The sequence below is a fragment of the Ahaetulla prasina genome, chromosome 9 (assembly GCF_028640845.1).
Source record: "Ahaetulla prasina isolate Xishuangbanna chromosome 9, ASM2864084v1, whole genome shotgun sequence".
NCBI lineage: Eukaryota > Metazoa > Chordata > Lepidosauria > Squamata > Colubridae > Ahaetulla > Ahaetulla prasina.
The window spans coordinates 7,166,655-7,181,646 of record NC_080547.1 but is presented as its reverse complement, the minus strand read 5'-3'; the positions used below and the strand labels follow the sequence as shown (position 1 = coordinate 7,181,646).

General features: G+C 46.0%; 1 protein-coding gene across 1 annotated transcript in view; it reads left to right on the top strand.

Annotated features, from left to right (window-relative positions):
- The window catches only part of FAM178B (family with sequence similarity 178 member B), a 291,246-nt gene that overhangs the window by 178,981 nt on the left and 97,273 nt on the right, over positions 1-14,992 (top strand). Inside the window, exon 11 of the mRNA XM_058194648.1 lies at positions 13,438-13,528. Within this exon, the coding sequence (XP_058050631.1) occupies positions 13,438-13,528 (91 nt within the window). The remainder of the gene's footprint in view (positions 1-13,437; positions 13,529-14,992) is intronic.

Sequence of the window (14,992 nt, the reverse complement as noted above, 5' to 3'; positions counted from 1 at the left end):
TTTTCCCACCACCCCTGGCAAAATTCTTGAACCGAACGCCTTGAGTTGCTCCACCTGGCCTCGTCCTCCGGTTGGAAATAAGAGAAAGCTCAGGTGGGAATGTTGCTGGCGGCCCTTTAGATGTTGCTAATTTCGAAGAAGCTTCGTCGGTTGTGATGCTGGGGGGAAAGGAGGGATGGAGACTGGGTTTTGAGACTGGGTGGTGGGGGGATGGAAGGATAGGTTCTGACCCGATGGAAGGGAGAATGAAAAGATTGTATACAGAGGTGGTGTTCAGTGGTTTGGACCGGTTCGGGCGAACTGGTAGCAGAAATCGCAGGTGGGCCTACCCACCCGCCCCAGCTCTATGCCGTCCTATTTTGGCATTTTTGAGGCTGGGCGCATGCGCAGAAGGTACGCACGTGAGCAAAGCTCATGCACAGAAGGCCGGGCGCATACATGGAAGGTAGGCACATGCGTGATATGGGTGCGCATGTGAAGCGAGCGTACACACGTGTGGCGAACCACTAGTAACAAAATGTGAAACCCACCGCTGATTGTATTCCCTCCCCACCGCCCCTCCCCATTATCCAGTCAGGGCCTATCCTTCCATCCTGCACCACCTAGGCCCGTGATGGGGAACCTATGGCACACATGCCGCAGGTGACACGCAGCACCCTCTCTGTGGGCACGAGAGCCGTCGCCCCAGTTCAGCTCTGCTGGGCATGCACGCGTACCTCCCGCTGGCCAGTTGGTCATCGGGTCTCTGCCGCGCATGTGCGGTGTGCGGGGAGCTGCATGTGCATACTTGGGGGGTGGGGCATGTACCGGGGAGGCCCGCATGCGCGAAGCAGGGCACATGCACAGGGGGCATGTGTGCATTGCATTTTTTAGGTTTGAGGGCGTGCACACGCATTCATACGCACACGTGCTTTGGGCACTCAGCTGATCACTGAACTAGTCTCAATTGTCAATATCTATCCTCCATCTTTCTCTCCCACTCCATCAGAACCGATGAAGCTTCCTGGATGAGAAGGGAAACATTTGGTCCTTCTTCCCCAAGGGGAAAAAAAACAACAACAGCCCAGTTGCCTTTTGAAAAAAGTGCTTTTAAATTTAGATTTTTACAAGTTTATGGAAGCAATAAAGAAAAAAAAAAGATGTGAAAAACTAAGGAAAGGGGGAGGAGGAAAAAAGAGAGAGTGCGTAAAGGGAGAAAAGAAAAGAAAAAGGTACCGACTTCTGACTCTCTTTAGTACAGTAAAAGACAACAACATTGCAACCACAACTTTTTTGCTTTCACGCAACAGCCATTTCTATAAAAATAAGTCTCCCTAGTTTACAAAAACAAATGGATATGATTCCCTGAGGGGGTTAAATTGATTCTTTTATCCAAAGAAGAGGATGTGTCTATCCTTATCTCTTGTTTTGAAATGGCTTCTGCATTTTGTGCTTTTAACGAAATATATATACTGTATATAATATAATAATATAATATAATATAATATAGTATAGTATAGTATAGTATAGTATAGTATATATAGTATAGTATAGTATAGTATAGTATAGTATAGTATAGTATATATAGTATAGTATAGTATAGTATAATATAATATAATATAATATAATATAATATAATATAATATAATATAATATAATATAATATAATATAATATAATATAATATAATATAACAACAGAGTTGGAAGGGACCTTGGAGGCCTTCTAGTCCAACCCCCTGCCCAGGCAGGAAACCCTACACCATCTCAGTCAGATGGTTATCCAACATTTTCTTAAAAATTTCCAGTGTTGGAGCATTCACAACTTCTGCAAGCAAGTCATTCCACTTGTTAATTGTTCTAACTGTCAGGAAATTTCTCCTTAGTTCTAAGTTGCTTCTTTCCTTTATCAGTTTCCACCCATTGCTTCTTGTCTTGCCTTCTGGTGCTTTGGAGAACAGCCCGACTCCCTCTTCTTTGTGGCAACCCCTGAGATATTGGAACACTGCTATCATGTCTCCCCTAGTCCTTTTTATTAAACTAGACATCCCCAGTTCCTGCAACCGTTCTTCATATGTTTTAGCCTCCAGTCCCCTAATCATCTTTGTTGCTCTTCTCTGCGCTCTTTCTAGAGTCTCAACATCAACAAAAATATATATATGAAACTTTTTATTGGTTTTGAACAAAGCACTTTTGGGACAACCATGACCTGGATGACTGAGAATTTATTAATATTGACCTCAGCCCATTCCTAAGAGGTCTGTAAGGGGCGTGCACAAGAGCACAAGCGTACCTACCGTTCCTGTCCTATTGTTTCCTTTCGTTACATCCAATTAATATAGCTATTACATACTCACGCTTATATATATGATTATGTATTGTTTAGTTATTTCACGCTTATGCTTATATATACTGTGTGACAAGATACATAAATAAAATAAATAAATAAATAGAATCTCCACAGACAAGGAGCAAAGCTATCGGTCTCAGCAGCCTTCACCGTTGGCCCTGTAAACAGCTCCTGTGAATCAAGTCAAGAGCTAAAATTTCCCCCTTTGGCTCTTTTCAATGGGTCACTTTATTGCTTCATTCTCCCCTCGGCGCTCTTTTTAGTTCATAATATCGCAAATCCCTGGTAGTATTATTATTATGAAAATGCCTGTTGAGTGTTTGAATATAGAGAGTGCTTTCTCTCTGAACTCTTGCTCTGCCTCACACAGGTATAAGCCCTTCTTGTACCGAAAGCTGATATTAAGGGGCAGGGAAGGGGGCTTTATTCCCAAGGGAAGATCATACAGTAGTGGCCAAAATTGTGGAAACCTTTTGGGAAAAGTGTATTTGCTAAAACTAGCTAATAACACCACTTTTATTATGTTTTTGGAGTTTCAAGATAATCCTATTTTGCTGCTGAAATGGCCTGGGAATAGCCCAGACTTTCACCCAATTGAAAATCAATGGAGCCAAACTAAAGAAACTGGTTAGTCAAAAGTGACCCAGCAATAAAACCCATTTAATAGAAGCCATCCTTCAATCTTGGTTTCACATTAGAACAGCTGCTGAACTCAAAGACTTGGTTCACTCCATGGGAAGACGTTGTGAGGCCCTAGTTCATGCTAAAGGTTACCCAACGAAGTCCAATTCCCGCACCAGAGAGTGTTGTGGCTCCAGCCTCCGAACCTGGCCCCGTGCCCGAAAGTGACTCTGAGAGTGAGGGGGAAGGGCCGGTAAGGCTTACCTCAGGAGCACCAATTCCTTTGGCCTGGCTCCAGGAGCCAGAACCAGGCCAGTCAGAGGACGTAATGAGGCCGACATCCCCTGATTCCTCCCTTCCTCAGGCTACGCCTACAGACGCAGCTGATAATCATACTAATCAAGCCTGAATCGACCCGCGCTTCAGAAGATTAGAGAGGCGGCGTCATCAAAGAGAAGGGTGGGGTAGGAGCCCCACCCCACAGGATATATAAGGAGCTTTGGGACTGCTCTCAGTTCCACGGGAAGTAAATTAACTGAACTGTGTCGAAGTGAGCTGAAATCTTGAATTTTTTGGCAGGCAGCTGCATTTTCTCGGCCAGGACTGATAGGAGCCGTGTATCCACTGGCTGTAGGCCAGCTCGTTACTCCAGAGTGAGGACGGAGACAGAACACAGAGTCTCCTCCTAACTCAGCATCCTTTTTCCTCTACCTGTCCTAACCGAAAGCCCTATCAATTGTGGAGCTGACCGGCAACAGGGAGCCACATCAGAGGGACGAAAGAGCCACATGCGGCTCCAGAGCCGCAGGTTGTTGACCCCTGCCCTACACCAACTAGAATGACTTTTTTATGGAAATGGCATGAAATTTTTTCAAATGGAAAGCAAAAGATTGAGACTCCGCATTCTGCTGCGCCCAAAAAATTCGGAGTTCACCCCTTTTCCCCCCACTTCCTTTCCTCCCATCTCTCTTCTTTAACGCTCATAATTTCTATTTGCATTTTATCTGATCGTAAACTGTTTTTTAAATTTTTTTTTAAAGAGAAATAAGGAAGCTCAGTCCATACATTCTAATTCTGTTTGTAATTCAGAACCGCCGTTCCTGAGCAATAGTGTTAACAGCTGCAAAGGAATGTGCAATCACTCTTTTTTCCCCAATTTAACGAATGAAGCAATAATTACTTTGGCGACGATAGAAATCCAGGCGGTCTCAATTGCTGCATTAAGCATGGGACACGTGGCGCGCTTGGGCTGGGCACAGTTTTGGGTGCTTCTGGGCTCCAGTTTCCTAGATGTCTCTTTTTTTTCGGGGCCGGGATCTCGGGCGCCTGCAGTGGGGCTTGTTTTCCTGGTGTGTTCATTTGTTTCGTTGGATTTTTTTTTCTTTTGTTTTTAACGCATTTATCTGGATGCCTTACATTCCCGAAGGCTCTGTGGATTCCTCTGCTTAACATGCCACGCAATCCACCCGCCTGGCACTGCCAGGGTTTGTGCCACCTGCTCTGAGCACAATTCCTTCGAACAGAGAGGAGCATGCTAAACACTGGCGTTGTGCATGTGTTTTCCCTGACGAGAGAATGCAAATTCTGCGTCAAGGAAAAAATTACAGTGCGTTCTGTGCGTTGTGCCAGTCGACTGCATTTTATTTGATCGCCCTTTGTCCTAGTTTGCATCATTCAATGGGTGCAGTTGGGGGGGCCAGAAATGAGTCAGGAACCATGTTCGACACTTCAGCTCTATTTATTTATTTATTATTTATATTTTTATACCGCCCTTCTCCGAAGACTCCGGGCGGGGTACAGCCAAAATAAAACAGTAAACACGGCAATTAAAACCATATATCACTAAAAATCTAATTCAATTTGGCTAAGAGTTAAAAATAATAGAATAAAATTATAAAAACCCTATAAAACCCCATTAAAATTCCCATTAGGCCAGCCCTGTTCGATGAAATAAGAAAGTCTTGAGCTCGCGCTTAAAAGTCCGGAGGTCAGGGAGTATGCGTAGCCCCACCGGTAGTTCTTTCCACAGGGCAGGTGCCCCCACAGAGAATGTTCTTCCCCTGGGAGCCGCCAGCCGACATTGTTTGGCTGACGGCACCCTAAGGAGGCCCTCCCTGTGAGAGCGCGCAGGTCGATGGGAGGCTATTGGTGGCAGTACCCAGTGGTGGGATTCAGCCAGTTCGCATCACTGCGGGAGAACCGGTTGTTAACTTTCTGAGCAGTTTGGCAAACTGGTTGTTGGAAGAAATCATTAGGGCAGAGAACCGGTTGTTCAATTACTTGAATCCCACCACTGGCAGTACCCATATGGCTCTACCCATCTCGACATACAATCCTTGGTTGTATAAACCAGAGGCGTAGAATCAAAACCACGTTGAGCATTATTAGTACCGCTTTATAAATCCTTAGTCAAGACCACAACTGGAAAACTGCATCCAGTTTTGGTCACCACATTAAAAGAAAAGATGTGGAGACTTTAGAAAAAAAAAAATGCAAAGAAGGGCAACTAAGCTTTGATTAAAGGCCTGGCGATTAAAACATGCGAAGAACGGTTTTAGGAACCGGGTATGGCTAGTCTAGAGAAAAGTAGTTCCCATCACCAATCTCTTTCCATTTATGACTGTATGACTATAACTTGTTGCTGGCAATCCTTATGATTTATATTGATATATTGACCATCAATTGTGTTGTAAATGTTGTACCTTGATGAACGTATCTTTTCGTTTATGTACACTGAGAGCATATGCACCAAGACAAATTCCTTGTGTGTCCAATCACACTTGGCCAATAAAATTCTATTCTATTCTATTCTATTCTATTCTATTCTATTCTATTCTATTCTATTCTATTCTATTCTATTCTATTCTATTCTATGACTATCATTAAGTGTTTTAAGTGTTGTACCTTGATGAAGGTATATTTTCTTTTATATACACTGAGAGCATATGCACCAAGACAAATTCCTTGTGTGTCCAATCACACTTGGCCAATAAAAAATTCTATTCTATTCTATTCTATTCTATTCTATTCTATTCTATTCTATTCTATTCTATTCTATTCTATTCTATTCTATTCTATTCTATTCTAAGTAGGGCGGGGGTGTGTGTGACCTGATAGCAATGTTATTTTCCAAAGCAACAGAAACAATGGATGGAAACTAATCCAGGAGAGAAGCAACCTGGAATTAAAGGAGAACAATTAACCAATGTAGAACGCCTTGGCTCCAGAATTGTGGGGTGTTCCATCACTGGATGGCTAGGTGGCTCAGTGGCTAAGACACTTTTACAGTAGCCACAGGAGATTTTACAGTATCCTTCCCCCACTAAGCCACGCCCACCAAGCCAATGTCACGCCCACCAAGCCACGGCCACAGAACCGGTAGTAAAAAATTTTTTGAAACCCACCACTGGCCAGAACCCTTTAAAAACATTTTTTTAACAGCCTCTTCGGCCGAAGAGGTTGTAGAAAAAATGCTTCTAAAGGGTTCTGACGGTCCCAGCTGAGCCGCACGATCATCAGAGGCTTCGTTTTTATTATTATTTTTAAAAGCATTTTTTCGGCCGAAGAAAAAATGCTTTTAAAAGTAAAAAAAAAAAGCCTCTGACAATTGTGCAGCTCAGCTAGGCATGGAGGGGGGGTGGTGGCAGGGATTTTTGCTACTGGTTCTCCAAACCACCTGCCGCCATCGCTACCAGATCGAGCGATCCGGTCCAAACCGGGAGCATTTCACCCCTGCTGAGAAGCACTTTCTTAAAGAGCAGCAAATGCATCTGGCAGGCTTCCTTGGTTTCATCCGACTATGTACATAAACCTGTCACAAAGTCACATGGCTTGGTAGCACATGTTATGTTCGAGGAACGTACGTTTTGGCTTGTTGTGTCTTGCACGATCTGCGGATCCAACCGAGTTGTTTTATTTGTACATCAGCATATTCTCCCAGCCTGTTGCACAATTTAGTACAGCAACCAGGTTAAATATGTTATGTGGTTAAACTCCTGGTCGTTCTTTGTGTTCAGAATCCCTCAAAAGCTTTCTTAAAAACTTGGAAATCGCACAGAGAAAGAAAAGATGGATAGTTTAATCTCCTTTCCTTTGGAAAATGCTCTTGATGATGCAGCTGGGATCTTCTGCTCACCTCTGCTTCAATTGAACAGATAACTGAATAACAGAGTTGGAAGGGACCTTGTAGGTCATCTAGTCCAACCCTCCCAACCAAGCAGAAGACCCTATACCATTTCTGACAGGTGGCAGTCCAGTCTCTTCTTGAAAGCTTCTAGGGGTGAGGCTCCCACGACTTCTGATTTCCTGAACCACAAGCAGCCTCTTGTTCACACAATCAGATTTGTGACCCTGCTGTTACTGGTGTACGTACCTAGGTGTGTGAGGATGACGTGCATGCGTGTGTGTGTAAAAATATTGGTAATCTCAACAAGGGAAAGCACCTGAAGCAAGGAGATGGTTCCACAGTGAATTGGAGGAGGCAGTGATTCATAGAAATCTACCAAGAAAAGGCCCAGCAAAGTCAACTCAGAAGGCGTAAAAGCGATTGGGAGTTTGTTCTGTCTCCTTCCCACTTCGGATTAACGAGCTGGCCTTCAGCCAGTGGATTCACAGCTCTTATCAGTCCTGCAGAAAAATCGCAGCTGCCTGCCGAAGTTCAAACAAGTGACTCACGTAGCAAGACTTTCAGCTCTTTTTGAAACGGATCAGCTAAACTTTGCTTCCCGTGGAGCGAGAGCAGTCCCAAAGCTCTTTATATATCCTGTGGGGTGGGGCTCCTTTTGATGATGCCGCCTCTCTAATCTTCTGAAGCGTGGGTCAAGCCAAGCTTGATTATTATTATCAGCTGGGTCTGAAGGGAGGGATCAGGGGATGACGGCCTCATTACGTCCTCCGACTGGTCTGGTTCTGGCTTCTGGAGCCGAGCCAAAGGAATCGGTGCTCCCGAGGTGAGCCTTACCGGCCCTTCCCCCTCACTCTCAGAGTCACTTTCGGGCATGGGGCCAGGTTTGGGGGCTGGAGTCACAACAGAGCTGTAGTACTTAAAGGCAATCACACAAAAGGCAGAGTAGTGGAAGATTGGCTTCCGGTTTGGACCGGTTCAGGCGAACCGTTAGTGGTGACCTGTGGATGGGCCTGCCCACCCACCCGGCACTATGCCGTCCTATTGAGCCACATTTTTTAAGCCACGTGCCTGCGTCTAAGCCGCGTACCCGAGCAAAGCGCATGCACAGAAGGCACGCCCGCCCATTTTCGGTGTGTGCCGAACCGGTGGTAGAATTACGCGAACACCACCTCTGTTCCCACCTCGAATGTTCTGGAACTCAAGACTAGCCTGGCTAACCAGACTTCGAGATGAGATGGGGAGGCAGGAATGGGTGTGTATGGGTGTAACGGAATTACAGGTTTTCGCTGAGAAAATAAACATTAAAGAGTTGTAACCCGGCATCTGTTTCTACATGTCCCGAGTCCTTGGAGAAATAAGAACAAGTAGGGCTAGTTGTAATTATGGAAGAAAAACAGCCGTCTTTATTGCCCCCGGGGTGGCCAAACTGTTCTTTTCTTTTCTAATTGAAATGAAAGGGACCCCTTCCTCGCCACCCCCCAAGTGCTGTTTGACCAGAAAGGTTTAGAAGCTGAAGGCTCAGAAACCTCCATGAAAAGAGAGCAGAGCAAATTTTAAGCTCTTCCACAAATCTTTTCTTTTTGTTTTTTTATACGGGTAGACCTCGACTTACGACCAAAAGTGAGCCCGACATTTCCATCTCGCTAAGCGAGACAATTGCTGGATGCCTTTTGCCCCGCTCTGCGATCTCTCTTGCCACCGTTGTTAAGAGAATTCCTGCAGTGTTACGGCAATAACGTGGTTGCTAAGTGAATTTGGCTTCCCTGTTGATTCCGCTGGTCGGAAAGGTCGCGTAAAGGGGGTCACGTGACCCCAGAACTCTGTAACCGTTGTAAATGTGAATCAGTTGCCAATCAACTGAACTTTGATCATGGGGATGTTTGCTACGGTTGTCGGACAGTCACTAAATGAATGGTTTTAAGCCGAGGATTACCTGTATGCCCGACAAACAACCAGGACAAGCGATGGCTAAAAAAATTACGTTTTCTGACCCTTTCCCTAAATAAATAACTACATTTCCTTATTACTTGATTATATTAGAATAAAATGCTCTTGTTGCCCTCAGCTCTGTATTGATTTTATCCTCCGTTTATTAGGATTTTATTTTATAGTCACTCCTTGCTGTTTTAATATGTCTCGACGCCTTTTCATGCCTTCATCCTTTTATTGTTTTATACCTTGCGACGTCTTGCAGATTGCTCAAGGGCGTATTTTTATGAAGGACACACTACAAATATAGTTTAAATAAAGGAAAAACAAGGCCCAGGTGAGAGGGCAGCTCTGGTCTTGGCTTGTTTGAATGTACTCTGCAGGCACCTCGGCTTTTGCATCTTACAAAACTGCTTTTCTTTTGTGTGTGTATGTGTATATGTGTGTGTGTGAGAGAGAGGGGGGGAGGGAGGGAGGAAGAGGGAGAGAGAGAAAGAGAGGGAGGGAGGGAGGAAGTGGGAGAGAGAGAAGGAGTGGGAGGGAGGGAGAGATGGAGGGAGGAGGAAAAGAGAGAGAAGGAGTGGGAGGGAGGGAGTGGGAGGGAGAAAGGGAGAGAGAATGAGTGGGAAGAAAAGAGGGAGTGGGAGAGAGAAGGAGAGAGAAGGAGAGAGGAAGAGGAAGAGAGAGAAGGAGTGGTGGGAGGGAGAAAGGAGAGAGAAGGAGGGAAGAAAAGAGGGAGAGGGAGGAAGAGAGAAGGAGGAGGAGAGAGAAGGAGGAGGAAGAGGAGGAGAGAGAAGGAGTGGGAGGGAGAAAGGGAGAGAGGAGGGAGGAGGAGTGGGAGGGAGAAAGGGAGAGAGAAGGAGGGAAGAAAGAGGAGAGGAGGGAGGGAGGGAGGAAGAGGGAGAGAGAGAAGGAGGGGGAGGGAGAAGGGGAGAGAGAAGGAGGGGGAGGGGGAGAGAGCGAGAGAGTAGTAAGGGAAGAGAGAGAAGGAGTGGGAAGGAGAGAGGGAGGGAGAGGGAGAGAAAGAAGGAGTGGGAGGGAGAGAGAAGGAGAGAGGGAGAGAGAGAGTAGTAGGCAGGGAGAGGGAGAAGGAGTGGGAGGGAAAGAGCGGGAGGTATGAAAGCTCTCCGTCCACCCGTCTGCTGCAGACAGCTTGCCTCTAGGAGCAATTGTCACCCCCTGCCAGATTTCAGGATTACACACACATACCAACGGTTCAGTATTTACACAATTCCCAAGAGATGGCTTCCGCAGGAGGAACATGGGAAGCCGTTTCTTCAGCAACAGAGAATATTTACAGGTAGTCCTCGACTTACGACCGGTTGCTTAGCAATGCTTTGAAATTACAACAACCCCACCCCAAAGGGTATTTAACGATCCGAATTCAAAGTTACAACCCCCCTCTTCCCCCTGTGGGTCCCATGCTCACCTGTTGGCCCTTAGCAACCAGATTCCCCTTTTCCTGCTCTTTGCAGCAGCCCAGGGCCCCGTGACCGAAATCTCTTGACCGTTTTTGTGCGGATGTCTGACATTCACTTCCGCTTTCTGACAAAAACGCCCTTTGGGTAAAATGGATTCCCTTAATGACGACGTTCACTTTACGGCCACTGCAAAACATGCTGTAAAGTCAAGTCCGGTCACGTGATACCTGTTTAACAACTCCCAACTATTTATGTCCGTAATTCTCAGCTCAAGTACAGTGATAAGTCGAGGACTATCCGTCCAGAGGAACAACAGCCTCATGGCTATCTCAAGTTACTGTATTTTTCAGAGACGCACCTTTTTCCCCCCAAAAAGAGGGTGAAAATCTGGGTGTGCCTTATACTCCGAATGTAGCCCCGCCCAGCTTCTCAAACGGAGGTTTCAGAGGCTGAAAGAAGCATCAGAAAAGAAGCTTCAGAAAAGAAGCCTCCAAACAGAGCTTCAGGAAAAAAGCCTCAGAAACAGAGCTTCAGATGCTTTTTTCTGAAGCTGTTTCAAAAGTTTCAGAGGCAAGAAAAAAAGCCCCAAAAAAAGCAAGGCACAGAGCTCACAACCAAGGAACCTGTTCCTAAAATTCACCTCTGGGAACAGCTGATTGGGGGTATTCTGGGAGGCCGATCCACCTGCCAATCAGCTTTTTGCTTATTTTCCTCCCCAAAAATGAAGGTGCGTCTTATACTCCGAAAAATACGGTAATTGTTGACAATGTTAACAAAAATACAGTACTTATCCCAGCATTAATGTTGTACCTTGATGAAGGTATCTTTTCTTTTATGTACACTGAGAGCATATGCACCAAGACAAATTCCTTGTGTGTCCAAGCACACTTGGCCAATAAAAAAAATTCAATTCTATTCTATTCTATTCTATTCTATTCTATTCTATTCTATTCTATTCTATTCTATTCTATTCTATGACTATCATTAAGTGTTGTACCTTATGATTCTTAATGAAGGTATCTTTTCTTTTAAGTACACTGAGAGCATATGGACCAAGACAAATTCCTTGTGTGTCTAATCACACTTGGCCAATAAAAAATTCTATTCTATTCCATTCTATTCTATTCTATTCTATTCTAAGATCTGCATCTGTTCTCTTCTTCAAAGCTCTTAGTTAAAACATGGCGTGCGAAAAGAAGTGAGAAGAACCCTTCTAATAATTACTAAAGGACAAAGGCGAGCATAATTTGCCAGACCCTTGGGACCTGTTTATGTTTTTTTTAATCATCCTAAGGGACTTTCTGAGGTCCCTGCTTCCAAATTCTGTGATGTAAAAATTAACCTCTTCTTAAGCTATAAAAAAATGGAATCCCTGCGGATTTTAACTTCGCTGGCTCTAGAGCAGGGGGTGGTCAAACTCAATTTCATTGAGGGCCACATCAGAATAGAATAGAATAGAATTTTATTGGCCAAGTGTGATTGGACACACAAGGAATTTATCTTGGTGCATATGCTCTCAGTGTACTTAAAAGAAAAGATACCTTCATTAAGAATGGGTTGTTGTGTTTGACTTTGGGGAGCTGGAGTGGACATGGCCAGCTCGACATCAGTTGTTGTTGTTTTTTTTGGGGGTGGGTGGGGGCTTGCCTGTGGTGGCCTAAGCACTCTGCCAGTAGAAACAGGCTTGCAAAAAACAGGCTTTCAACCTCCGTTTTTGGCTGCGATGTCTCCCTGCAACCCTCTGCCTGCGAAAACTGAGCTTGGAAGGGCCACCCACAACCCGCCCGAGCTCCATTTTTGCTGCATCGTGGGCTGGTCCTTTGCTGTTTCTAGCGCAGCCCTGCGGACCAGATCTAAGCACCCCGCGGACCGGATCCGGGCCTTGAGTTTGACACCCCTGCTCTGGAGGACGCTGCTCACCTCCATTTCAAGACCATTTGAGCCAGCGCTGCCCGAAGATGGTTCTGTGGTCATGTGGTCAGCCTGACATCACAGAGAGCTGTTATCTTCCCAGTGGTTCCTGTTTATCTACTCGCCTTTGCATGCTTCCGAACTACTAGGTGGGCACGAGCTGAGGCGAAGACGGGAGCTCACCCTGTCGCGTGGTGCTTGGGTCTTGAACCTGGGCTGCCGGTTTTCCAGCCAACAAGCCCAGCGACTTAACCACTGAACCACCGTGCTGCTATCCTCCCTCCTTGGATGGTGGGCTTGAATTAGATATTTGAGTTGCTCTTCCAAATCTAGTTGTTGCCTTTGTTATATCAGGAAGCCGAAATGAATTGGCGTGGTTTGCAATCATTTGCAAATGATGCCAGACACATGGCCCAAGTAACTTGTAATATAGAAGGGATATTCTAGCTCCGTGATGGCAAACTTATGACACTCATGCCACAGGTGGCACGAGTAGCCGTATCATATCGCATGATTTGGTACATAACCAATAAAATTGCTTAATCCTGATTAATTGTTCTCACTGTCTTCTAGGTTGGATCTTCCTCTTTTGCTCTTTGTTTACTTATCTATTTGTTTGTTTACATTTATCGGCTGCCCGTCTTACCTGGCTAGCAAAGAGGATGATGTGGAATTCCAGTGATGGAATTCAATTTTTTTAAAACTACTGGTTCTGTGGGCGTGGCTTGATCGGCGTGGCAGGGGAAGGATACTGCACAATCCCCATTCCCTCCCCACTCCTGGAGGAAGCATATTGCAAAAATCCCCATTCCCACCCCACTCTGGGGCCAGCCAGAGGGGTTATTTGCCGGTTCTCCGAACTACTCAAAATTTCCACTACCGGTTCTCCAGAACCTGTCAGAACCTGCTGGATTTCACTCCTGGATGATGGCCCTTTCCTGTTGCTAGCAAAACTGAAAGAATGGGGGCAGGTGAGGTGAGGGAAACCATTGGAATTTTGAAACCATTGGAAACCATGGCAGACTGAGCCCTGGGCAAAGAAGGGAGTACCAAGACAATTAGAAGAGCATTGATGAACTTTTCCCCTGTCCTTCCTCCCCAGACAACTGCGCAGAAACCTCAGCCTCTACTTCATTATGAAGCTGCTTGGAAAGATGAAGATGGCCCCAAACTTCTGGCAAGAAGAAATCCAGGTTAGTTTGGGAAACCAAGGGAAGAGAAGGAAAGGATCAGGGGTGGGGTTTCACTAGTTCTCTCTCCGTACAACGGGAGCAGTGGTGGTATTCACCTGGTTATATCCGGTTCGGGAGAACCTGTAGCAGCCGCTGCGGGAGGCTCCGCCCACCCGTCTGGACGTCATCACGTCCCATTTATCCATGTTTTCGACGCTCTGCCCATGCTCGGAAGGCCCTGTGCATACGCAGAAGTTTGCGCTCACATTTGCAAACTGGTAGCGAAGGTAAGTGAATACGACCGCTGAGCAGGGTGTATCTTGGAATCATTTTTTGGGAATCACCCTCCCCAAGAGAAAAGTCAGAGGCTTGTTGAGTTCTGTTGATGGACCTTTTCCTGTTAATTTGTGAAAACCACTCGCGGTGAAAGGGGCATTTCCCTGGTAAGGGGGCAGCGCAGAACAGTCTCTGTCAATCTCAGCAGATTTCAGATCTGTGGACTTCAACTCCCAGAATTCCCCAGCCAGCCATACATGCTTGCATGGCTCACCGGGGAATTCTGGGAGTCAAAGTCCACAGATCTTAAAGCAGCAAAGATGAACACGGCTGTAGAATTGGATTGCTGAATGGCACGCTGTGGGTGTTGAAGCCCACAGATCTTCGCATAGCTATAGAATGCCTGGCTAGGGGGCTCAGTGGCTAAGACGCTGAGCTTGTCGATCAGAAAAGTCGGCAGTTCGGCGGGTTCGAATCCCTGGTATAGGTCTCCTGCGTGAGCAGGGGGTTGGACTAGATGACCTCCAAGGTCCCTTCCAACTTGCCGAATGGCACAATTCCGGGAGTTCAAGTCAACAGATCTTAAAGCAGCTAAGGTGAACACAACAGCTCTGGAATTGGATTGCTGAATTGCACGTACGGGGACACCATAGAGCAGAGGTCTCCAACCTTGGTCCCTTTAAGACTTGTGGACTTCAACTCCCAGAGTCCCTCAGCCAGCAAAGTTGAAGTCCACAAGTCTTAAAGGGACCAAGGTTGGAGACCCCTGCCATAGAGAGCTTCAGAATCACGGCCCAATAAATTGGGCCTCCTTAAACTAAAATACATTGGCCGGGTTGATCCTGCTTGCTACCGGAGGCTAAAATATCTTTGTACGCGTTGTGGATTCTTCAGCGGATTCTACGAAACCCAACCATTTTTGGCCAGGTCGCTTTCCTGGAGGCCTTTTCACCCTTGCTGATCCTCACATCAACCAAACAAGGAGCTGAACTGAAGACGATGCGCAAATCAAACGGATTCCTCGGGTTTAGCTGGTTGCCGTAAAACCTGCCGTACCCGTCTTTGCAGATGGCTCTCCTGCCAGCCTAAGCAGCCCCCCACTCCCTGTCCCTGTCTTTAAGGCACATCTGTCACAGATGTGTGCTTCCGCACTGCAAAACAACCAGCGGGGCAGACAAGTCTTCCATATATACGTTGCCTGGGCATGGA